This window comes from Leuciscus leuciscus (assembly GCF_965113295.1).
Source record: "Leuciscus leuciscus genome assembly, chromosome: 6".
Taxonomy (NCBI): Eukaryota; Metazoa; Chordata; class Actinopteri; order Cypriniformes; family Leuciscidae; genus Leuciscus; species Leuciscus leuciscus.
The window spans coordinates 33,482,931-33,510,254 of NC_138730.1; the positions used below are offsets into that span (position 1 = coordinate 33,482,931).

General features: G+C 36.4%; 2 protein-coding genes across 2 annotated transcripts; both read left to right on the plus strand.

Moving 5' to 3' along the window:
• Nucleotides 1-9,323: 9,323 nt before the first annotated feature.
• samd7 (sterile alpha motif domain containing 7) lies at nt 9,324-13,153 on the plus strand (the record flags this gene model as incomplete). The annotated part of the gene is made up of 8 exons (XM_082171806.1): nt 9,324-9,426; nt 9,564-9,687; nt 10,585-10,709; nt 10,798-10,876; nt 11,000-11,688; nt 12,093-12,205; nt 12,291-12,401; nt 12,917-13,153. The coding sequence occupies 8 exons, from the start codon at nt 9,324-9,326 to the stop codon at nt 13,151-13,153; spliced, it is 1,581 nt and encodes a 526-aa protein (XP_082027932.1).
• Nucleotides 13,154-14,774: 1,621 nt separating this feature from the next.
• On the plus strand, nt 14,775-27,213 carry sec62 (SEC62 homolog, preprotein translocation factor). The gene is made up of 8 exons (XM_082171896.1): nt 14,775-14,848; nt 18,288-18,396; nt 19,033-19,138; nt 19,873-20,080; nt 20,162-20,257; nt 24,298-24,358; nt 24,435-24,554; nt 24,667-27,213. The coding sequence occupies exons 1-8, from the start codon at nt 14,813-14,815 to the stop codon at nt 25,164-25,166; spliced, it is 1,236 nt and encodes a 411-aa protein (XP_082028022.1). The 5' UTR covers nt 14,775-14,812; the 3' UTR covers nt 25,167-27,213.
• The last annotated feature ends 111 nt before the right edge of the window (nt 27,214-27,324 follow it).

Below are 27,324 nucleotides of genomic sequence, written 5' to 3' on the forward strand. Positions count from 1 at the left end.
TGGGAACGAGCATTGAGTGAATCACCGTTTTCTCAGAAAACTGAAGCCCGATTCGACTGAGAAGCGGCAGCGTTGACTCGCATGCAGCTGTAGAGCACAGCAGAGCACGCTCGTTCCCGTTATCTCAGGGAACCAAAGTTACATTAGTAACTGGAGCGTTCCCTTTCGAAACGGTCTCTCCCATTGCATGAATCACGTTTTGGGGAACAATACAACATAGGGCCGTACAAGCCCAGAACAAAAGCTGTCCTACGAGCCCAGTCTAAGGGAGCCAATACGAGGACCCTAGGAAACTAATTACGAGGCTCAGGCCACAAGGCTGGAGCCTCAGGAAACACAGTCCAGACCGGCAACATGCACTGCCCTCAGGGAGCCCAGGTTGCACTGTGCCCATAGGAGAAGACGTCTTGCCATTTTGTAAAGAGACCACAACCTGAGGCCGCCTTGGCAATTTATGAAGACCACCACCGCCATGTTGTCCGAACAGACGAGGACGTGGTGCTAGGGATGGCTGGAAGATTAATTTCGAGGCAGTTGATATGCAGGCATTGCTCCAGGCTGGACCATGAGCTGAACTCCGGTCTGCCCTCGCACAGAGTTCCCCAACTCGAGTTGGAGGCATCTGTCGTGACAACCTTCCTTCTGGAATTCAGTCCCAATTGGACGCTTGCCCAATATAGGCGAGGGTCCTCCGAGGAGCCACAGCTGTGACACAGCGATGATCCACCTTGAGGCGATGGAACTTTTCTCCTTTTCCTTCACCAAACCTATTCTTCTCACAGAAAATCTGAGGATATTGTAATTTGATGATTTTTGTAAAATAATGTCTATTTTTGCTTTTCAAACTCCGAATGGTTTCAGTTTAATGTTACAGGCTCATTTATTGATAATAAATAATTAATAATAAATCATATTGATGATGATAAATAACATAATAATATTGGGCTTTTTAGGGGGCTTGTTTTTGAAGCTGCAGTTGCTTATTTGTCTTGCAAGAGTTGGCAACACTGTTCAGGAGCCTGAGGTCGAGGGTGGGCCTGAGCCCTCCAACTTTCTAGGAAATAACGGCAGTAAAAGCCTGACTCATGAGCCCATCGCCAGCAGACACTGCACTTCGGAGTGGAGAACGTGAGCGTCGTTGTCCTGAACAGAGGTTTAAACCACATCCCTGAAGCGGGGAGGCCTGGGAGCGAATTGAAGCGAGTTCCCTCGTTTTGTAGTCGGCCCCGTTCGTTTTGGCAGGCTGAATAGGCAAACGTTAACAAATCAGGCTTTAGAATTCAGAGAAAATGGAGGTCCAAAGCCTGATTCACGCAATATGTGAGACCGTTTCGAAAGGAATTATTTGAATTATTCACATTTTTTATTTTTCACATTATTCACATTTTTAATATGCACACATTCACACTTACTCATTTGCCTGCCTAATAGGCCAATGTCGAAAACGGTTCTGTTAATGTTTCTTGTCTTGTCACATTCAGTTATGATTTAACTTACATGTCTCCACATCTCCTCTTCAAATATGCGAAATCTGACAAAAACTCGAGTAGTTTGCATTACTGGAAATTTTACCTTAAACTCTTCTCTTTTTTCCTGTTCTGTAACTGATATAACCCACACTTCATCAGTAAATCACTGACCAATTAAGATTAAGAGTTCAAATTAGTAATAGCTAATCTCAAAAATTCTGAACAACAGTTTTAAATTACAAAAAATGTTGAACTATTAAAAACCAGCAAACAAATAACATTCACTCAGTCAGTAAGGGAGTAACTCACTCATTCACTCATAGTCAACTTACTATGGAGTTACTAATTGTGGTATTAGATGAAGTTGTTCATCCCAAATGTCTAGGCTTTAAACGCATCCGAGACAATATGATTCTACAGCAAGTACAGTTGATACAGTGGCTTCCAGCAGCTGTACCCCATGCACTGACCATAGCACATTTCTCTAAATTGCACAATAACACTAAAATAAACTAACATCAAACATACAGTACATTATTCAGTCTTTGCAATCAAATCATTTGCATAGATAAAATCAATGTATGAATTGTTCTTATTTTAAATTATATGAAGACAGATAATCTTTTCTATATGGCCACATTTACAACCCTTGATATAAATATTTATATAATCTTACAAATCGTCTTTGTAATTTGTTGTTGGGCTTAAAGGAAGGGAAAAGGGCATTTAACGAGAAAACTTTCGGGATTCATGCCAAAAAAGAGTTATGTTACACAACATGCAAAAATAACTTTTTATGTAATGTACGATTACACAATGTTCAGAGTAATTGACAATTATTGAGAACTAGATGTCATTTATTTATTCAATGTTAAATGTCAGTTGGATGTGATAAAATGTACCAGCTCTTCTTGAGAATGAAAGGATCAAGGTTTGTTTGAATGACCTTTGTGTGAAACAAGCCCCCTGTATGAACAGATGTGAAGAGCCCCAAACTTCCCCAAGAAAATCAATAGTCCAGGGGGCAGGGTTTACTGCCATAGCATGGATTATATATATATCCTTCTAGATCACACCCAAGATCACAGGTAAGATGAGGTTTGAATGTCCTCCTTCTCTATTACTTTTACACAGGATAAGAAAGTTTCACAAAGTTTCACAAATGATTTTGGCTAAAACTACTTTTTGGTGTTTATATCCATTCAGGTGAAACTGAGAGAATAGGCTTGTGGCGAGCAGGACGAGGCAGAGGGCCGCGAGAGAACAGCGTGAGGCCGGTGGCGTGATTACTGACAAGCGGTCTCGTATCTCTCACAGAAGAGCGGAAGCAAAGGTGGAGCGACGACAGTGAAGAGCGAGAGAGGAACAGGCCTGGACTTATGTTGTGTTTTGTTTTATTATAATGTGGGTGAACGTGATTTCACCAAGTACCACATGTTCCTGGATCAACATCTTTGTTGATCCTGGATGCACGTTGGTCACCACACATTTGATTTTGGCGGACAGAAGGTTTTACAATATTAATATCTGAAAAATTATATATATATATATATATATATATATATATATATATATATATATATATATATATATATATATATATATATATATGATATGTCTATCATAGATAGACTTGATACATCTGAACAAAAAAAATACACTGACCAAAATCCAACCAAAATGCCCTTTAGTTTAATAAATAAATAAATTAGAATCAAATAAAAGTTTTTACCTGAGAAAATGTGTTTTCTCCAAAACTTGTTTTTGTGATGTCTTGATTCCAAGTGGCTGCAAATATTATTTAAAATGGTGGGTTGTTTCAACCCAACAAACCCAATCGTTGGGTTTAAAAAAAAAAAATTTAAAAAAAAAAAATCCATATTAAACAACCCAGCATTTTTTTAAGTGTAGTTGCAGAGTTTACATGTCTACTTTACTGTGTAAAGAATTATAAAAAATAATGTATTATGAAACTAAACCAGTATATCCATTTGTCTAAAAGCCGTCTTAGTTCATACTGCAGGTACAGTATGGGGGCAGAGGTCACAGGTCTTCTGCATTTGGTATGTATTAGTGGTCACTGGTTACACTTTGTGTTTATTTATGTCTGTTTATTTATCCGTTTAATTTCAATGGAGAGTTCCCTTATCCTTTAGCATAATTCGGACTTCACAAACAGAGTTGTTTTGGGGTTAAACCCCACGTTATCCCTTTGCCTCACTGTGACTCTATAATACAGTGCACAAACAGGCTGGGCAGAAATCCCTCTTAAAAAGCTTACTCCTCATAGATTCTTAAATTAGTGGTTTACATGTCTTAATACTCTGTTCTCTCGAAGTCTAAGCACTTTATTCGTGATTCTCTCTTTTTGGCTGATATGAGTCCACAACATGTGCAATGTTTTCATCTAATCGTGCATCTCAGCAAACACTCAACTGATGACCAATAAGAACGGCTGATGTCTGAATTATGATGTGTGTTGAGTGTTACATTTGTTATTCAAGCACACCAAGCTATGATTCATTGCAGTCCACACTGCAAATCATCTGACTCAGTTTTGAGTAGTTTCAAAAAGGGGGAAACATGCACCTTTTTCCAAACAGTAATTCCAACGCACACAGTAAAATCACAAATTTTTAAGGTGAAGATATTGTTTAATTTATGCCATATTGGTTTGTAGTTATTTGGATTTTTGATTTAAAACAATGTAAAAAATTAAGTTCATCCAAAAAGATTGTGATAATTTGTGATCTAATCATGTAAAAAAAATTAAAAATTAAAAAAATTAAAAAAACATCTTTGGTTCAAAGAGTATTTTTAGTTTCAACTGACCATAGAAATTTGATTTGTTCAAACAAAAAAAAATTCAGTTGAGAAAAAGTAAATCGATTACTTGTAACCATTTTATTTGTATTTTTGTATTTTTTTAACTTTGATCCAACGAGACAAAAGTGTAAAAATGCTACTAATAGATCTATGGTTCGTTCAGAATTTTATTGTAGATATTGTTTTTATGAGTGTTTAGTCAAACCTGTGTGAATGACTTGAAAATATGAAAATATATGTTTTAAAATTAGGATTAATAAGATTTAATTTGTCTTTTTGTGTGAAAAAAATCAGATTTTTGTGTTGAATTTAGACTGTCCAAAAATATTTTAAAAACAATATTACACAGAACTGCATAATTGTCAACTTCAAATAATTTTTGCTTTTTGTCAGTAAGATGTTTTAATTTAATGCTTATGCCCAACAAGTCTGCATTTATTTTTAATATATATATATAAAATAAAATAAACAGTATTATTGTGAAATATAATTAAAATTTAAAATAACTTTTCTATTTTAAAATATTTAAAAATGTAATTTATTCTGACAAAAAACTGAATTTTCGCATCATTACAAGTCTTCATCACATGATCCTTCAGAAATCATTCTAATATGCTGATTTGATGCTCAAGAAACATTTTCAGAAACAAAAATAAGGCAGTTGTGCTGCTTAATACTTTTGTGGAAACTGTCATTCAGGAATCTTTAATGAACAGAAAGTTCAAAAGAACAGCCTTTATTTGAAACAGAAATCTTTGTAACATTATAAAGGAGGTGGTGGTGGTGGCGCAGTGGATAAGACACATGCCTTTGGTGTGAGAGACCCGGGTTCGAATCCACTGTGAGACACCAATGTGTCCCTGAGCAAGACACTTAACCCCTAGTTGCTCCAGAGGCGTGCGACCTCTGACATATATAGCAATTGTAAGTCGCTCTGGATAAAAGCGTCAGCTAAATGAATAAATGTAAATGTAAATGTCTTTACTGAAATGTATCCATTTCTGACCCCAAATCTTTTTTCTTTTTTTTTAAATGGTACATTGGCTACATTGTATATTGTAATTTTCAAGGCCTCAAGTTCAAATGCCATTTGATGAAATACTATAGTAGTAATGTCATCAAAAAGCACTTGAGATTCCTGCGGTTTTACAAGCATTTATTTACTCATTTCTTACAAAGCTCTGCACAGCACAGGAGGTGGTGTGTGGGGCCATTTATAATAATCAGCAAAACAGCTTTATTAGCCCTCTGTCAGCTTATCCCCACGGGAGGTGAACACTTGCCGCCAATCTCTGCGTCTCCCCAAGAATCTGTTTTCCAGCTAAACGCTCATATGCCGCCCAATTGTGCGCACACCTATCCCTGTACTAATTCTCCCTGATCCTCTCAGTGTTAAAAAATATAAGTCTGGGAACTGCAGACGATGCTGTATGCATGTGGTGAGCACAAACTGTCAGATTAACAAGTCTGAGCACATGATCATCCACAACATAGTCAGGAGGGCAGGCGCCCAATTAATGCAACCTGATAGTCTCTGATTAACACAATGAGAATGACTTCTATGAGTTGCACTTGAAAGGCACGTGCACATCCTGCTTGGTTTCAATTGACTGTCTTTTCCATGGAAAAGGAAGCTGAGCGTTTAGGTGTCTTACCCTCTGTCTTAAAGTGCTAACAGGGGATTACTGAGGTAAATGTTGAAAGAGGTTTAGCCACTGTGCTTAGGCAGTGCTCTTAATTACATTTCAGCAGAGTGTCCTGCATGCAGTTGGACGAGAGATCATAGTGATGTCAGGTAAGGGGGGGCTTAAGCAGGCAGATAAAGCCAAGCTAATAGAGATAACATGAATCTGTAATTAAAGGTCTTTTTTAGTTAAGACAAGGAGCTGGCACTTGTTGGCCAAGGCACCTGCGGCAGGACTGAAGACTTGAGAGTCCTGAGAGTTGTTGACTTGCTTCCTTTTTTGTTGCAGCTTCGGGTCTCATACTCATTTTGGAATCATTTTTCTTGTTTGGAATGAATGTATTGATATTTACTTCCTGACTAAAAGCCTGGACAGATTCCCATTTCTCCGGCCAACATTCAGAGGTGAGTTTAATGTCTCATCTGTCTTTATGGCTTCACTTTTCCTTCCATTTGGTGTTTTTCTAGTTTTTGCTGTACATTTTTAACCTGTAATGTAAGGTTAATGATTTAGACTGTATTTTAAACATGTTAATTTCACTGTAGAACCATTGCAATGGTGTGCAACATTGTCATCGCACAGTATAGAACTTTAACAGTATAGAACTGTGATGTCATCAGTATATCACTTTTTTTCTGCAGAGCTGTGCTTTATAGATGACTTGAACTGATTCCATAATAATTAATTAACTTTAAATCAACACTGAACTGATTTCATTTGAATAATGACACTGTTGTCTTTTTAGAGCTGCTTTACAGCAGAATTTAATTCTGTTTGATTCACTGAATTATTTTCCTGTTTATCACTGCAGCTTCTTTGAAACTATCTGTAATGTATAAAGCGCTATCTACATAAGAGTGACTTGACTTGACTAGAACATGCAATTAATATTAACCATCTTTATTCCTTTAAATGTTAATATTAAATTTAACTCTTTGTTATGTGCCAAAGAAGTGATCAAAGACAAGGTAGTTGGTAGTGTTCGTATCATTGTCACTTCTGTTCATAACTGTCTTAGACTTGGATGTGTACCATTGGAATTATTGTGTGCCCTTACCGTACAAAGGAAGTACATTAGACCAGATGATTATTATCTATGACCTACCCAAATGCAAGGCTTGATTTAAGTCGTCAGCAGTTTTCCCTTAATTTATTCCTTTAATGAGATTAGTCCCAAGCAAATCCATCCATTTCAAGTCTGTGACTTGGATATGGCATCACTTGTCACATGTGTGACAAGTGATGGAATAATGTATTTATTACTCCAAAAGGGGGGTCATATTTATATGAAGAACATTGTTTGTCCAAAAAATCATGTGTTCATCAACATCAACCTATGTCTATGAATTTTCAAATGATATGAATTCATATGTTTGGGTATTATTTGAAAATATATTGACAGATACATTTTGATAAAAGTTATCAAATGAATTTTGAAAAAAGTATTTTAAAAATGATCTATAGAAATATGCTCATAGATAATAAATATAATAAATATCATTCTTTAATTCTATAATAAACAGACTCTTCTGTGTATCAGGGAGGGTTTTAACACTGTTGACGGAGTGTCTGCCTGCACCACATTTAACACATAAACCGATTGTATCCCAGATTTATCCCCAAGGTGTTTTTAGGACATCTCTGGGGCTAATGGAGGCTAATAGGCTTAGCACTTAGGGTGTATTGTCCGGTATGCTTACAGGCAAGGTTTGCTGAGGGTAAAACTCTAAACTCTGGGATTACCTCCAACACATCCCTTTAAAATGCTGTATAGTCAGGACTTAGCTAATAGGATCTGAGGGGGGAATAGGGGCCCTGAAGGTAGTTTGGGGGTTGGCTGAAAAGCGTACCGCACGCATGCAGGTCAGCAGATGTAGCAGGCAGACTGCTGGACTAACAGGAGGATTACTGGACTCAGATTAGAACGGCTCCTCATAACGGGTAATACGCACAGAGGCAGTCCCAAGCAGAGCACAGGAGAATTATCCAGTAATAAAGATCTGTATAGATCGAATTATCTAGACCATGTTATTATTCCAGTAAAGAAAATCTTGCAGGTTGAGAAATAGACACCCAATAAGCCTACATGACAATCATCATAATATAATATAATATAATATAATATAATATAATATAATATAATATAATATAATATAATATAATATAATATAATATAATATAATATAATATAATATAATATAATATAATACATTATGATATAATATAATATAATATAATATAATATAATATAATTAATATAATAAATTGTCCTAATTGTTATAGCCCTGGTTTTTGTTTGGCTCTGAAATTAGACTACAGGAAATAACGGGGGCAAATCCCAACTTCTTATTACACTAAACAAGCTAATAATTTTAACTGGAAATCTCAAACTACTGAGGAACAAAAGTGTTGACAAATTTGTTACAGCCTATCATTTTCCTTCTCTATCTGGTTTCTCAATATCAGACTGAAAGGAGCGACGTTACGGAAATATCTTACACCTGAGTGAGTGAAGATAAAGCAAAGGAGAAGTGAACAGGTAGGCTACTTTATTACATCACATCTCCTTTATAACAGTGACATTTGAGTTCTTGGAATGTTTTTATTGAATCTTAAATGCGTGTCGTTCACTGACCTGACAAGAAAAGAAAATCTTTAGTAGGACTGTTAGAAAATAAAAAAAACTATTGCTCTATTAGCCCTGAAGAGTCGCTGTGATCGGTTGTGTGTGAATACTATGCCATTTGTCTCTGTGCTATTTCAGTAGTGACTGTAAATAGTTAGACTACATCATGCCAAGTACACAATGTTCCATACGTTCCAGACAGTCTGTGCATTAAAGGGATAATTCACCCAAAAATGAATGTTTTTGTCATAATTTACTCACCCTCATGTTGTTCCAAATCTGTATGAGTTTCTTTCTTCTGTTAAACATTAAAGAAGATATTTTACCAACATTTTTCCAACAAAAATATTGTCTTTTGCGTTCAGCACAAGAAAGAAACTCATTCAGGTTTGGAACAACATGAGGGTGAGTAAATGATGACAAATTTTAAATTTTGGGGTGAATTATCCCTTTAAAGGCCAATAAAAAATGTAACTTTTGTGATCATTTACTCACCCTCGTGTTGTTCCAAACATGTATGCATTTCTTACTTCTTTTGAACTCAAAAAAAGATATTTTGAAGAATGTTGATAACCAAAAGGTTTCATTTCCCATTGACTTCTGTTGTTTTTTTGTTGTTGTTTTTTTGTCCCTATAATGCAGTGTGTTTTTTTTAATTAGAGATTTTTTTAATTAGAGAATGTGTATGTTTGTTACACTCAAGGAGGAAGCAGTGTCATGACCCCACGTGACCAGCTGAGGAAGATATCAGCGCTGGGAGAGCAAGGCGCCCTAGATGAGAAACACTGGTACCGACTGATCAATGGAATGTCTGCTGGAGGTGAGAGTTCATCACGGAAGTGGCACTGTCCATGAAACACGTTATCTAGAGCTGATCACAGTCTTGACAAAAAATATGGCTAGGAAAGAACTAATACTATTACCGACACCTTCATCTTTACCCTGCGTGTGAAACAGAGTTGCGGCAAAGGCAGGAGCTCATGATGAGGAACCAGATGGCCATGGCTCCACAGATCTTGGCTCAAGGGCAGCAGAGACTGCAGGGTGTTCCTGCGCAGTTTGATCCGCGCTTCATGGAGAGGTCAGTTAGAATGAACTCTAAAACTAGCAAGACAGTAAAAGAGAATCTCTAATACTAAGAATGAGATTTAATTGTTAATGGACAATTTCAGTTATTACTGTACTCATGCAATGGATGTAGGCCAGTAAGAAACCTGTGTGTAAACCTCATTCTCTTGGCCTCAAGAGGCGCTCTAACAACTGACGCTAGAGGTCTTTAGCTTCCTTGTAAGCGTGCTCGCCTCCCACACCAGAGACTCTGGTTCGAATCCCGCTCAGAGCGGGTCGAGTAGGACCGGTTACATTTGGTGCCGTGACCCAGACGTGAGTGTGGTTTAGGGGGGTGAGTGTAACGGACATAAGCCAGTAAGACCTTATAAATCTTACTTCCTTTGGTCTCAAGAGGCGCTCAAGGGGCTGAGGTCTTTAGCTTCCTTGTTACCGCACCCGCCTCCCACGCCAGAGACCCCCAGTTCGAATCCTGCTCCGAGCTGGTCGAGTAGGACCGGTTACACTCACTACAGTACAAGAATCATGTGTGCAATGTAAAGTACAATAATAGTACTGCAGTTCATATTTACATTGAAAATAAAATTGCAGTTAGTGCAAAATTAAATCGATTAAAAAAGTAAGAAAAAAATTCAGTGAATAAACTATGCAGTTTCAACTAGACTAGAAATGTACATACTTAAATCAAAATGTAAAAAAAAATGTGTCCCACACACAGTATGACAGAAGGACATGCTTGGTAATAGAAAGAACAGGAAATCCAGAAAAAATAGAACATGCATAAGAATAAAATGTTACAGTAATAGAATTGCAACACAATGTAGAAAATAGAAATATATTAGATAGCAGAATAAAGTCAAACAAGATGTAAGCTGGACTTTAATGGTGATGGAATCCTCTTTATCTGCAGAGAACTGGTGCAGCCCACTGAGATGGTATCAGCTGATGGTAGACAAATGCACATGGGTGCCCACCTCGGCCCACCTCTGCCCCAAAACTCCAATGTTATTCAAGGCAGGGGATTCCCTGGCACAGGTTGGAATGGAATAATATACAGGTTAATTTTAGAGAATAGGGGAAGCTCATTGAGCAAACTAATTTTATTAATTTTATTAATTTCCAGGTTACAGCTTCCTTCCAACTGAAACCATGGAGACGGTTGCCAGGCGACAAGAGTTAATTCACAAACAGAACATAGCCAGGTAAATGTCTGTGTATTTGCCTGCTATGTAAAACAATATTGGAGTAAAAAATATGAATACAATACAAAGCTATTAACAAATGTAATAAATACGTTTTTTCTTTTTCTTTTTTTTTTTTACGAGGATGGAGATGAATGCTATCCTGCATCAAAAAGAGTTGGAGAACGCCCACCAAAAGGGTCTTATTGGTATGGAGAATCCCATGATGTACCAGGGCATCCAACCCAATCCAATGGCCTTCAGGGGCCGCCAGCGACTCCCAGATGGTCATGATGTATTCGTCCACCGCACCACACTTGAAGACCTGCATGCAAACAGTCTCCTCATGTCAAGCCCTTACCCACAGATCAGCACACTGCAAAGGGAGCGAGGACGCAGGACAGGCAGGAGGACCACCAATCATAAGAGCTCAGACAGCAACATCACTCTCCCTAAAGGCCAATCAGAAGAGAAGAACATCGAGCAAAGTCCAGGAGCCACATCGGGGGAAGAGAAGGAAGTTGATGGGAAAGGTGAAATGAGCAGTGAGGCCACCAGCAGCAAACCACACCAAACCAAAGTAGAAACAGAGCTGTCTTCAGCCAGCAGTAGGAAAAGTTTTAAGGAAGGAGAGCCAGGGATTCGCAAGGCATGTATTAGTGGACAGGAGGGTTGTGCAGAAGTCAACAACTGCAATGTCGGCACCAGTGAAAAAGACATTTCCAACCCTTGCTCGGCTTTCCAAGAAAAGTTTCTGTACCCATCTGCCGCCGGCCCTCTCACAGGGATGCCCTACATGCTCCCCGTGCCAGGAAATGGACTTCTACCACTTGGTGTGTTTTTATAATTTAATTTAAATTAGCTTATATTTTAGATAAAGTTTTAATTTTGTTACGTGCTTTTTATTTATTTAGTTTTATTTAGTTTTAGCCATTTTAGTACTTCATCTTTATCTTTTTAACTATTTATTTCAGTTATCCAAATGCAACATTTCGAACTTTCGGGTTTCTTAATAAAGTTTAGTTCGTTTTTTCATCTAATATTTATATTTTATTTTTTGCTTTATATCAATTAAAGAAAACATTTTTAATAGTTCTAGTCAACAATACAACACAGGTGTTTGGCTGTTTGTTGGGCATGTTTTGTGAGCCAATATACATTTCTCTTAAGAAATATTAAGATGATGATGACACATTATAGTCAATGCTACCTATTAATTTGTTTTGTTTTCAACTAGGTCCTCCTAATATGTTTCTTAATGGAGAAGAGATGTCTGATATTCGCAAATGGACAGTTGATGACGTCTTCAACTTTATTAGTGAAATACCAAGCTGCGCTGAATATGCACAGGTAATAGAAATGTAAAATGACAAAATGTAATTATAATTTTAAAGCTGTTTTTCAATCTTATTCTTTTGTGTGTCATCCACTTCAGACATTCAAAGACCACATGATTGACGGAGAGACGTTACCTCTTCTTACAGAGGAGCATCTCCTGGATACACTTAGGCTAAAGCTTGGGCCGGCGCTCAAGATACGATCACAGGTATTTACAATGTTTTAAAAGGACAAGATTCTCTACATATAATATCCCAATAAGCAGGTTAATCATTCAAATTAAATTAAGTTAGTATTAAGAAAATTAAATATATTTTAAAATCAAACAGAAGTTGCAATAATCTTTTCTTTCCTGTTGTATATATCTGAGTAAAAAGGCTTCTCAAACAAGAAAAAATGTAGGGCGGGACTTGATTTTGTAGTCGTTTGCTATTGGTCGATCTCATGTGAGTGACAGGTTGACTGTGAACGTCATCAGAGAAGAGAAGAGATGTTACCGCAAGAGGGAGTTATTTTGATGAAAGATTATGAGGTCGCACAGAGTTTTTTAATTGCAGAAACACTGCAATATTCCATCAAAAAGAATTGTCAATTCTGATGTCATGGTGTATTTAAGGGTTCTTTCTATCCTCCAATGGGTCCTTGATCTTCAAAAGGTTAAAGATTTTTAAAGAATTACCTCTAACTCTTTTTACTCATTAGGTTATTCTACTCTTTTTTTAGTTGTCCCGACGGATGGGTAGCATGTTCTACAACATGATGAACTTGCCCCTGCCTGTCTCTGGCCTGCAGCCTCCACCTGAGAAAAGTGGGGACAGATCATCAGACATCAGCTCCCCCCTCAACTGCAACAGCGTGGAGCTTCTCAGCAGCCCCAGAGACACAGAGGCTCTTAAATCTACGGAGCCTGTTAGTGAGGCTGATAATCCTTCACCGACCCAGATGAGTGAGACCACCTGAAAGAGCACAACTATTGGACTTCTTTTTATTCCACCTCAAAATCCTTTACTGTTTTGACACCTAATGCATAAGGTAGACAGAAACTGACATAGCGAATATACTGATCACATATATTTTTAAATCACAAATATATAATGATCTGTGTAATACAATAGGTTCAAAATGTGCTCCAACAGACTTAGTAGACTGTTGAATGTTGGGTTTTTCTACGTACAGTATATTATGTATATTTTGTAATAAATTAGCAAATCAATTAAAACATTTTGTCCTTATTATTTTTTATTGTAAAATTGTATTTTGGTTTTTACTTCAAACTTGAATTATTCTCTATTGTTGTGTGTTGTTTGCTGTGAAGTAAATAAAAAATAATTATTCCTTTGATCTTTGTTTGGTTAAATTGGTATGTCAATTTTTTTTTTTTCTTTTTTTTTTATACAGCATTTTCCACACAAGAAATGCACAAAATCTATACTATTCTTTTCTTTTTCAACAAATGAAAATATATAATTTTTGATATGACTGAATAAATCCCTTGTGATTTTTTATATTTTCTAGAAATAAACAAAATCCAATGTAGCCTTAATTAAGTTGTTACTCACTATAGGGCTAGCTAGTTTGTAGCAAATGCTGTTTTAAAATTGTTTTATATTTTTTTAAATGTATATATATATATATAAAAGAATATTGTTATTCTTACAATAGCTTAACACCTAGATTAACACAGCTGAATGGTTGAAAGATTTATTAATGCATTCAACATAATTTTTTGCAAAAACTTAAGAAAATGGTGGATTTATTTATTGTTTTTCCCTCTGTGTTGTTGGTTCCAAATTTTTGTGTTATTTTAGGATAACTGATATACTATACAGTTTTTAATAATATTTTAAAATATTTGTTTTATTTTGTAGGCTATATTTTCCATTTTCTTTTTAAGTTTAGTTAAAGTTTTAGTCATTTTGTTGTTGTTGTTTCATCAGTTTTTATAATTTTTTATTTTAGTTTTATTTATCATCAAGTTAAACTAAATGAAAATGAGAAATGTTGCCTCGGCAGCTAGCTTAAATAAAACAAGCTAATACATAAATACATAAATGTATTTTAATTGTATAATTTATAACAATTATTTAATGATTGTTGTTAACTATATATATATATAGTTTCTTTTCTTTTTTTCTTTTTTTTTTTTTTGTTAACAACAGTCATTTTATTTAAGGTTTAGTTAACTAGTAACAACCCTGGTTAAAATGTTTCTTCTAAGGTGTCAAACATTTAAGGAACATTATGTGTTAATTTTATGATAGATAATATTTTATCATCTAGTTCTCACAACAAAATTGTGGGATTTGTCAGGCTTAGAATTACACAATACTGTGACTGACAGACAAACTAAACGCACCTGTTTCAGTGTTGTTAAATTGTGGAGATTTTCATCAAGCAGTTTGCTTCGTTCCATCAGTTGCATTAACAATATTTAAAAGGACTTCAATGCACTGACGCACTTTGTGTGCCTCACCTGCACTTCAGATGGCAGTATTCACCCTTTCAGATTTCAATCTGCAAAGCGAAGAAGAAACTGATCACGGGCTATTCGAAATATCGCGAGATCTCCCTCCCCACTCTGTTCGTGACCACGTCAAGGGAACCCAGAAGTTAGAAATCATGGCGGAGCGCAGGAGACACAAGAAGCGAATTCAGGTACCAAATTCATGTAATATTTGCTATCAGATGCTCAATCTTAGATGGCCTCTGCTTGGCATTGTGTCATTTCTCGAATTAGGGTTTTATTCGACATAACATACAGTTGTACAATGATCCGTTATTTTTGCAGTGCTTTCATATATATATGGGAGGTGGATTATTTATCAGTGTTGGCGCACTTTTTGCGCCTTTCTTCGGTAATGCAGTGTATCTCTTGGCAGGTATCTAAACACTTATACATTTACTCGATGTATTTGATGTGAGCATGACCTGATTTGAACGTCTCTCCCCTGTGAAGAGTATGTGTCTGGTGGCACAGCTGATGGAGTTGGCCATCTTAGCTCGGCACAGACTGCTCGGTTTGCAGGCTGTTCTTATTATTAACCAGCTGCTGTCTCAGATGCTTCACGAATTTGACCAAATTTCGCCCATAATACGTAACTTCACAACGATTGCACAATCGCCACATTTGTTTTTATTTGCAGTGTAATTAAACGGACATTTCAACCCAAAATAAAATTTCTGTCATCATTTAGCTGCTACTTGCCCTCATGTTGTTTCAATCTCATTTGACTATCTTTCTGCGTCGAGTACACAAGGACTTGTGTGCCTCAGTCACCTTTTACTGCATTAAAAGTGAACTCTCCATAACATTTGACCTAATATCTCATTTTCCATGAGAAAACGCATATACAGATTTCAAACAAGTGAGAAAATGCTGACAGGATTTACATTTTTGGGTGAATTATCCCTGTAAGGCCATTCTCCATCATGCTATATTATGTGGATCTGCCACTGATTTAAAACCTAGTGTGCTACCACTTAGACATCATTTTTGGTCATAGTCAGAATGCGTTTATCATCCCTAAAAAACATTGTTAGGTTGGTAACTCCTTTGGCTTTGAGACAGCCACTGTGTGTTCCTGGAAAAAAGATGGTGTTATGTAAAAGAACTGTGGAGTTTTGAGTAATGACGTGTTGTCTTGATAAGAGAGTCACTCTTCATGATCCTTCCAGCGTGTTTGTTTATGCTCTTATGCAACAGGTTGAAATCCACTGTCATTGCTGGTCAGTTTTCTTTCAGTGCATAAACATGTAATTTATCCCTGTGATGCAAAGCTGAATTTTCAGCATCATTACTCCAGTCTTCAGTGTCACATGATCATATGCTGATGCTGATTTTCTGCTCAAGAAACCCTTCTTAATATAATTATTTTAAAACCGTTGTGCTGTTTAAAATTAGTTGAAAACATGATACTTTTTTTCAGGATTCTTTAATGAATAGAAAGTTTAAAAAACAGCATTCATTTGAAACGGAAATGTATTGTAACATTATAAATCTCTTTACTGTAATTTTTGATCAACGTAACGTGTCCTTGCTGAATAAAAGTGCCACTGTAAAGGCCAAGTAAATTAAAATGACATTTCCACTCTGAGTGATAGCCTAGATGAGAAATCCTGCATTACATTTACTTAATAACATCAATAGGAAACCTAAATCAAATCTTTAGATTTTAAAGTTTCTAGCTAAAACAAGTACTGAATGTGTTTCACTGTAAAGATGCCAATTAGATCAAGAGTTACAGGGAAGTTCACCCAAAAATGAAAAGTCTATCATCTTTTATTTACTCATGTCTGTACGGTTTTCTTTTTTTCTGTGGAATACAAAAGAAGATATTTTTTTAAATGTTTTTTTTTTTGTCAATACAATGAAAGTCAATTGCAACAATGACATATTCAAAACATAATCTTGTGTTCCGCAGAAGAAAGTAATACAGGTTTAGGACGAAAGAAATGAGTTATTATCCCTTCAAGCAGTTTATCTGAAGTCATCAGCCTGTCTAAAGTAGTACAGCTTTCACTGAGAGACCACCAAACCGTAATGATAACAAGACCAGTTATTATTTACCAAGGTGAGTGAGACAATATAATCCATAAACAGTTAGCTGGCTGACTTTACAAAATCCAAAGGAATATCAGGCAACGTGCCAGAAACTCCCAGACAAAAATACCATGTTTATATGGTCTTCACTCTTCATTGAATGTTTCTCTGAGCCGTGCAGGAGACATTCTGACCAAATAGAGTATGACTGAAGGATTGTGGAGCCTATACTGAAACCTCAGGCTTATGAGTGTTGTTATGCCTGATAGTCATTCATTACTCAAATGAATGATATCTCTATAGGCTGGAGTTTTTTTGTATAGTGGTCACACAAGTAATGATCTTTGGCTTAATAAAGCAGGTCAGTGAGTACTCTGTGTGTCTGAATGGAGTCGTGATTACAGAGCACAGCACATCAGTATGTGGTGAGCTGAGGCTTTTAATTAGTTCACATTCATTGAGTCCATGATCGACGAGGGTCCTGCTGCAGTGCAGGAGGTTCATTTCAAAGCTTTTTTCAGAGGGTTAGCTGGATTCCTGCACTGCTGTTATCCTAAATTCTCTTGATATCATTTTTCACTGGAATTAAGGGCTGTAGCCAAAGGAACAAACCAGCTTTTTGTCTTTTTTTTTTACATCTATGAGTCTTTTAGTATCTAGGTCCACTCCCATGGTGTCTCAAGTCTCATTGGTCCAGAATTATGCTCTACATATAATAGGGATGCACATATTACAAATTTTTTTTTTTTTTGAAGTTTCGGCCGGTATTACAATTCTATGCTATTTTGTCTGAAGTAATTAAAAAGTAAAACAAATAGTTTCAGAAGGTAATGTCAGCATTACAACAATTTGCTGAAGATATCATTTAACCGTGTTATTAAATTATTAGTGTAAAATATGCATGTTAATTTTTCCTACAATTATACACTACCATTCAATAGTTTGGGGTCGGTAAGATTTCTTTAAAAAAAAAATTATGCTTCCCAAGGCTGCATTTATTTGATCAAAATAAAGAAAAAATATTGTGAAATATTATTACGATTTATCCTTTTTTCTATTTTAAAATGTAATTTAGGATTCTGTGATGACAAAGCATCTTTACTCCAGACTTCAGTGTCTCGTGATCCTTCAGAAATCGTTCTAATATGTTGATTTGCTGCTCAAGAAACATCTTTCTTATCAATGTTGTTAATATATTTTTGTTGTTGTTGTTGTTGTTGAAACCGTGATGCATTTTTTTCAGGATTCTTTAATGAATAGAAAAAGGAAAAGGAAAAAAAAGCAGCATTTATTTGAAATATAAATCTTTTGTACGATTTTAAATGTCTTTACTGTCTTTTTTGAATAATTTTTAAAAATAAAAGTATCTATCTTTAAAAGATTCACAAATTTCAGCTGGTAACCAATATGGTACTGAATTTACCTATATATTGTACGTTCTGACTGCATAGCATTATAGTTAATGTGATCTGATTGCAGATTCAGATGGATGCTTGTTTAGATCTTCAGCAGACCAGTTTTATCATCTTTACAATCTTTATAATTTTTTTTCAGGAGGTCAATGAACCTACCAAGGAGGAGAAGGCGGTGGCCAAGTACCTGCGCTTTAACTGCCCCACCAAATCCACCAACATGATGGGACATCGAGTGGATTACTTTGTCGGTCAGTGCACTCATTCCGGTCTTGTTTTCTTCTGTGCCCTCAGCATAGGGTTTATATCAAGGCTTCTTTTAAAGACCCCCTGTGGTAAAAAAAAAAAAAAAAATTTTAAATGTTGTTTTCTATGTCTATATGTTGTTTAATATTCCTTAAGGCAAACCATGTGCAAATTCATAAGTCAACACCATTGCTGAGTATTTTTTCTTTAAAACTGCAGTGATCTAAAAAAAAAAAAACTGTTTGAAATCGCTGGTGTTTCTTATGTCACAAACTACCTTGTAACCAATCGCGTCAACGTGTGGGTGGGCTTTAGCATATCATTAACTATGACTTCTTTGAAGCAGTGGAGTCTCAAGAGAAGCCAGGTTATCCCGGTATATTTTTCTGTTGATACTCTTACAATTCATGGATCCGCATATACTAAATGACACAAGGGTGTAGAGTTACATTCAAGCTAATTAAAGGTATGAAGAATTTGTTTTCACAGGAAAATACTTTTAAATATGTCAATTTGGGTTGTAAAGAGGAGTTTTAAGGGATACAATTATTGTTGATTACAATTATTACTCCAGGGGGACTTCATTTATTTTTTGCTTCAGATGCTGTCATTAAACCAAATGTTTGTTTTCTGCTCATCAGCCTCTAAAGCAGTCGAATGTCTGCTGGATTCAAAGTGGGCCAAAGCAAAGAAGGGTGAGGAAGCTTTGTTCACAACCAGAGAGTCAGTGGTGGACTACTGCAACAGGTAAACCTAGTCTTTTTCTCTTTTTATGATGCCGAATGTGAATTTTCTGTAGTATTTGATATTACAAAGCTGTTTATCGAAATTAGTTGAGATATCGAAGCTAAAGAAAAATGAAATAAGTCTCTTATGTTCACTAAGGTTTCATTTATTTGATCACAAATACAGTAAAAACAGTAATATTGTGAAATATTATCAGAGTATGCAGAGTTGGCATATTAGAAACATTGGTTACACTTTATTTTAAGGTGTCATTGTTAGTGTAATTATATATTTAAGTACTGAGTAATATTAAGCAACTACATGTACTTACTATAGGGTTAGGGTAGGATTAGGATTTGGTTGAGGGTTAGTTGCATGTAATTATGCATAATTTACTGTTATCACTATGGTAAGTACGTGTAACATATGTAACAAAGAGACTGTAAAAGTAAGTGTTACCGAAACATTTATTATTATTATCAATGTTGAAAACATTGTTGTGTTGTGGGAAGACCGTTTTAATATAGAAATCTTTACTGCCACTTTTGACTTGTAATTTAATAACTTTTATTTAATTAAATTACAAATGTCTTGTAAAATTCTTCAATTCCATAATTTTGTGTACGTCTCATTTTATTTTATTTTATGATACTTCTCCATTAGTCTACTCTGCTCCCATTATATCTGTATTTGAAAATTAGTATTTTGAAAAATACTAATCAACCACTAATTTTAACTCTTCTTACTATTCACAGGCTCCTAAAGAAGCAGTTTTTCCACAGAGCCCTGAAAGTGATGAAGAAGAAGCCAGAGAAGGATGTAAAGAAAGAGAAGGAAAAAGAGAAAGAAAAGGAAAAAGAGAAGGCTAAAAGTGACAGTGGCAAGGAAGAGGAGAAAAAGAGCAAAAAAGACAAAGACAAAAAGAAGGATTCTGAGGCTGCGGACACAAAGAAGGAAAAAAATGTATGACTAGAACATCTGAGAGGATGAGTGCTGTTACATGTCATGAATCTTTATTTTGATGGCTTATTTCTGTGTGTTTAGGATGACAGTCCAGGATCTCCAAAGAAGAAGAAGGATGTGAAAAAGAAGTTCAAGCTGGAACCTCATGATGACCAACTGTTCTTGGATGGCAGTGAGGTCAGGATGAGTAGCATTCAGAAAGTCATATCTAACAGAAGCTTGTAAATATAAATCTTGCTTGACGATGAATTGTCATTTGCAGTTAACAATTTAATTGTCTTTATGCCTGTCGTTCCTAACAACGCCCTTCAGCCGTTACTTATTCACAGCACAGCCTGTCGCACCTTATTGCTGTTATAAAACGCTTACCACACAATACAAATATTAAAGCCAAAAATATGTATCAATGCTACTTTCATGAAGTAAAATCCCTAAATGCCCTCCTTCCGCTGGAAAAAATACGCCATTTCATGGAGCTCAAATAAAAACAGACTTGGAACCGTTCTCATATGGCGCTTTTCCACTACACAGTACCAGCCTGCCTCGGCTCTGTTTGGTTTTCCACTGTGTAAAAGTTGTACCTGTACCTGCTTCCAGGTACTTTTTTTCGTACCACCTCCGGCGAGGTTCTAAGCGAGCTGAGGCGATACTAAAATGTGACGTGAAAACACGGCAGACTGCTGATTGGTCAGAGAGAATCGTCACTATTCACTGCGTCATCATTGCACGCGCCAGACGGAGTATCCTGAATAAAATAATCCTGAATATTATTTCCTCACAAATACTTCTTATACTTTTATAATGACTATTATTGTTCATTTTAATATTATTGTTCATTTTAATATTATTGTTCAATAAATAGTATTTTATTTCATATAAATAATATGCCGTAATTTGTATTGAAAAAGGGTCTGTTAGTGATTGGGTTTTTCGACTTCAGTGAAAGTTACATTGTTGCGTCATTAGATGGTCCGTCATTAGAGTCCGTAGCAAAGACTTGTATATTGAAAGTTCCTGGAACAAGGTTGTAAACGGATGTTGTTTTTACTTTAAACAACACCTTATAAGATACAATCAACAAATGCATGGACTAGTCATGGAGAATTCCCTTAACTGTTAAAAGGAAAAAGACAAAGATATAGCTTTTCTCAGCAGTAGTGTTGTCACGGTACCAAAATGTCAGTATTCGGTACCGATACCAGTGAAAATCCACGGTTCTCGGTACCAATTTCGGTACCAAAGCTTAATTTAGATTAAATTTACATAATTATATTAAAGTGTATATCACAAAGATGGAAACTGTAGTATTAAAAACACTTTACAATAAGATTCCATTTGTTAGATAACATTAGATAAAATGACCTAACAAAAAAAACAATAGTTATATACTGTCGCAATTATTCTCCTTTAGGGGTTAATTTAAAAATACATTTTTAAAATCAAAAGTTAACATTATTTCTGTTAACATTATTTAATGCACAATGAATGACCAATCAAGTGTTTTGTATTAAATAACATTCACAAACATTAATTAATGTTGTAAAAATATATTGTTCACTCAATGTTATGTTAGATAACGCATTAAGTGATGTTAATGAATGGTATCTTATTGTAGCATTACCAAACTATACAGGAGATAAAATGTTTTATTTGACTTGACTATACTTTTATTTAATCCAAAACTGTATTCATATTTAACTTTAAAAGGGCTTTTTAAACCTGCTAAGAGTTATCCAGCCAAGAATAAGACTATAACTGCTTTTCTGACGGACTGATATTAATGACGGCTTTTTATTTCTCATCTCCATAAATATATGTAGTAGTAAAGCTAATGCAAGGGCTAGAAATCAATTAATAGGCCTATGTCACACTTCCTCGTCGTCATGGAGAGCGCAGTTCGCACAAGCGTTTGTACTCCCGTGGCGTCTGTCGTTGCTATACATCCATGAACGCACATGGAAAAGCGAGCGCGCCGCTTCTATTATGAGCGCACTTGCCGCGCGCCATTTGAAATAACGTATCTGCACGCGCAAAAACATCAGCACCACATCAGCAGCAGCACCGCCGATCGCCATCAGCGCTTTTATGAAGAGGACGCAACTGCACGCGCTTCGGGCATGCACGCGCATCAAGTACCGGGTTTGAGAAAACCTGGTACCGTGACGTTTAAAAAAAATTTGTACCGACTTGGTACCGAAGTACCGGGTCTTTTGACAACACTACTCAGCAGTCATTGCAACTTATTTTTGGGATATAAGCTTGACTAGAAGAATGAATGGTATATCAGATGCAGGTAATACACTCGCTTGGTCTCTCTCTCATAATACTTGTACTTATAATACACAATACATAATACATGTAATAATAATTTCAGCACTGGAGCATGACGGTTCACTTCTCCAAATTGTTACTCAAACCACTCATCTACTGTCATGCCGCCTATGAATTGAAAATGTACTTTAAAATTTTTTGCCTTCTAATTATGTTTTTCTTCAAATAAGAAAAAAGATATGTTTGTTGCGCAGTGATACACAGAACCGTTGGGTGAAGAGCTCATAGTCGTGCCTTATCGTGAATAAAACAGCTATTGACCAATCAGAATCGAGAATCGAAATAACGCTTACAGTGTAAGAAAAATACACCTTACCTTATATAGTACGATTTTTTTCAACATTTAACTATTTTATGGAATAAAACAATAAAATATTGCACAGGGCTAGTATACAGTGTTATTTTGGTATAATTTATTTTTATTGTTTATTTTAGCTTTTTTTATAATTTCAGTTTTCATTTTAATTTTAGTTTGTTAGTAATTTTGTTATGTGCCCCTGTCATTTTTATTCATTTTAAATTTGAGCTTTAATAAACAATATCCACACTAGTAGCATAATAATTATTTTAATTATTTACCTTAATATTTAATAATAACATTGTTCATATATTAGTCTTTCTTATCATCTTAATATTATTACTGTTGTTATTATTTAAAATAATATAATTCAATTTACACTGTTTTTGGAACCCAGCCAACCTGAATATTATATTGTATTATATTATAGACTTGTGTAAAGCAGGGGTTCCCAAACTTTTCCATGACAAGGCCCCCCAAATACCACTAGGTTCTGGCCAAGGCCCCCCTTTTGCAGGATGTGTTATTGAACCCATCAACAATACTATGGCAAATGTAGAAATAAATAAATAAAACATCTAGGTGAACATCAGATTATGTGATGGTGTTTGATACCAGCCAATCAGAAAGATTATAGAGATGAACCTATTACAATTTTCAAGGCCAATTCCGATTTGTCATTGTCAATTTTTTCTAACCACTTTACAGCACACACAAATATTTATTTTCTATATATATATTTTTTATAAAACACCACTTTTATCCAAACTGATTAATAAAAACAAGTTTAAATGGGTACATTTTCTATAAATATTTTTGAGTCTTCATTTTCTTGAAGCCTACTGAAGTTCTTGTTAAAACACACTATACATGCAAATTATGTGCATTTTTGGTACTTTTTGTGTGAAATCATATTTATTTTGTCCATCAAAAGTGTGCTTTCACTTTAACTGAGCGTGAGCAGCGCAGCAAAAATAGACTCGGCGCCGAAACCCTCCGCTTCACTACTGCTCACAGCACGCGACGCTCCTGCTTGACGCTCACGCGGTGCTCCTGCTCGCGGTGTGAATGCACTCACTGAACATGCACGCCGAAAAAAATTCGCGCTACTCACGCGACGCTCGTGGTCTGAAACGGCCGTAATTCACAAGGTTTCCTACATGTGCGTTCTGTGTGCACGTGTGATGCTGATGTTGCGCGATGTTAATCATGCGGCGCCCGAGTGCATTTGAATCGCCATTATGTCAGACTGAAAATCACGTGAAAATCGGCCAATTCTGGTCACCAGCTGATCAATCAGTTCATCTCTAAAAGATAAGCATTAAAAGTATAATGTTCAGATAGGCTATGCAACAAATTATTAAAATGTTATTTTATAACAATACTCATATTAACAATTTTTTTTTCCAACTTGCTGCGGCCCCCCTGGCGGCCCCCAGTTTGAAAACCCCTGGTGTAAAGTAATAATATAATATTCAGGCTGGCTGGTTATTGTTATTGTGTTGTGATAAAATGAAAATATTCTGTTATAGATTCTTCGTCTTTTTTTTTCCTAATGAAAAAGTTCAAACATTTGTCTTCCCTACAGGTTTATTTCTGGATTTACGATCCAGTCCACTTTAAAACCTTTGCCATGGGATTGATTCTAGGTAGGATCTCTTCTGCTACAGTATCTGTCGTTTGACTGGCTCCAGTCCTGATTCAGAGCGTTGTGTGTGTTTGCAGTCATTGCCGTCATCGCAGCCACTCTGTTCCCTCTGTGGCCTGCTGAGATGAGGGTTGGTGTGTATTACCTGAGCGTGGCAGCAGGATGCTTCGTCGCCAGCATACTACTACTGGCTGTTGGTACGACCTCAAGACTTTACATTCTAGTTGTAATTTGATATCGTCTACCAGTTTCAAATGATATGTTCCATCTTTTCTCATCCTCTTACTCCTTTTTTTCCCTTTCGTTCAGCTCGTTGCATCTTGTTCCTGCTCATCTGGCTGGTGACCGGCGGCCGCCATCACTTCTGGTTCCTACCGAACTTGACAGCCGACGTGGGCTTTATCGACTCTTTCCGGCCCCTCTATACGCACGATTACAAGGGTCCCCGCTCCAGCTCCAAGAAATCCAGCAGCGATAAATCTGACAAGGGCTCGGATTCCAGCAAAGCGCAGAAATCAGACAGCGAGGATAAGTCAGACAGCGAGAAGAAAGACGGCGAGGAGGAAGAGGATGAAGACGAGAATAAAGAAATGGAGGCGAGCGGGGAAGCGGGCGCAGAGCGTCAGTCAGACACAGACAGTGACAGGCGAGAGGACGAGGGCTCGCAACACAGCAACGGCAACGACTTTGAAATGATCACCAGAGAAGAGCTGGAGCAGCACACAGAAGAGGAGGAGGAGGATGAGGATGAGGAGGAAGGTGACGAAGAAGAGCAAAGTGAGACAAAGCCCTTGACTGTTCAGACTTAAACGTTTTCCTCACACCACACACACATACTCCCATGCTCCACGTGGACCTGCTGACGTTCTTCTGTCAAGTTCAGAAGATGTTTCCCATTTCTGTACAGGCTGAGATCTTCCTCTGTGAAAACAGACAGGCTTAAAGGATAAACGAGAGCAGGAAACGACTACAATGACAATGGAAATATCGCAAAGGCTGTTTGGTTTCCCTGAAAATGCTTTCCCCACTGTGGATGCAACAATGCAAGTCTCCCCGAGCCCCATGTTTCTCTGGTTCCTTGATTTTTCTCTTTTTCCATGTTAACTTTATCTAATGTCAAGCGTTTTGTTGTATAAACATGTTGGTAGTGTTAAGGACTGAATCGGTCAACTTTCACAATGTTTTTTTGGTTTTTTTAACCCACATATGAATGTTCGCTCTCCAATATAGTCTGAAAGATTCAAATCTGAAGTTGAAGGGGTTTTTTTTGTTCTTTCCTTTTAGATACATTGGATAATTTGGACGGACCAACATATTTTGTCTTAGATATCTGTCTTAGGTTTCAGTCATAAATGTCAATGGCACTCGACCTGTGACATTTCTTTGAGGAACTCTGGGAGATCTTGCTAGGTTTGGGACGAGAGCTATATTTTTGTGCAATTGACACGGTTAATCTGCCACATGCATTTCTGCAATCACGTTTTGTGACCCTAACGAGAAATAGTTCTTGTTAGTGAAAACGGAAGGGTTAATAAATTGGAGCAGTATCCTTGACTGGTGGGCAGTTATTTAAAACCAAACTTCATTTGAGTCTTATGTCTGCATTCAAAAGGGGGAAACTACATCCACATTCGTGCCAAATGATGCGGGATATTGATGCTTTTTTTCATGTACATTTAAATGATGACCAACTTACAGATAAGGAGTTCAAACATGTCATGCCGTAGCTCGTATATGTCCTCTAGAGCCAATCACATCTGTGCATCATAGCCTCCGATTCTCCCATCTGGTGTTCAAAGTCCGAGGTTGACAAATCGTACATCCCCGAGCAGCTTGTGGTCCAAAATAGTTTGTTAGTTTGCATTTTAACAGGGCCAAGGTCCAATGCTATCTTTCCGTAGGGTTGCTAACTAATTGGCTAGAGTATTATTTTACATTAGCTGTTTCTTTGACTCATACTGAGGATGATATTTAAGAGATAAAATACAAATGTATCATTTATATATGGATTCTATAAATCTATCAGAGATGTTCATGCCAGCAGTTCAGGTTCAGCATGAACTGTACTCTATTTTATAATGTCAGACACACAGGTTTTTCGTTTCACTGCATTTTGTACTAATACTAAAACCACCAATTGTTTTCAATGCTGAAGACTTCAGAAAGAATGCAGCAAACATCTGAGTTCTACTGGTTGACGAAAGCGCACAAGACAAGATGCTGAAAAGGTGTTTTTCCTATATAAAAAAATAAATAAAAACCATTGTTAAACGCATCTCTCAAAATTCATGGTCATCTCAAGTTGACGAGGAGCAGGGAAAGCCCTCGTGCCTGAGAGAACGCCTCTCTCTTTCTCTTCATCAAATGTATGAATCTTTAATCACGTCTGTAAGTAGATGATCTTGTCAGTCAAAACCCCAGAGGGGTCACACTTAGTGTTCCTGTAGAAATACTATGTATGTTTTCAATATTCTGTCATTGACTTTGAAGACCTGGATAGACTGGGCATGACACAACGTGTAACTAAAGACATGTTTTTATTTTATATGTAACTTCACTCACCTTTTTTCTGTCCCGTTGTCTTTATGAGAGAGAAAGATGCTGACATCCCAGTTTTGTTTGTTTTTTGCAGGAAGTTTCATTTGACATTAGGTGACTGTCATGTAAAAATGTAGTTATATCATTTATACAAAATTTAAATCTCATCTTTTTTATGTGGCCAGCATCTTCAACTAACTAATTGTACGTATTTGGATCAATGTTGAGGATTGTCTTTTTGCAGTATATGGAGAATAATTGAAGTGTCTGTCAAAAACTATCTGTATCCTTTCATTGCAATAAAAATATAGAACACAAGCAGTTTGCATTGCTTTATTGAAAAATGTCACAAGCATTTCGGGTTTTATAATATATTTCACACAAGCTATTATAGTTTTTAATATATATGTAATGATTTCTATTTCATTG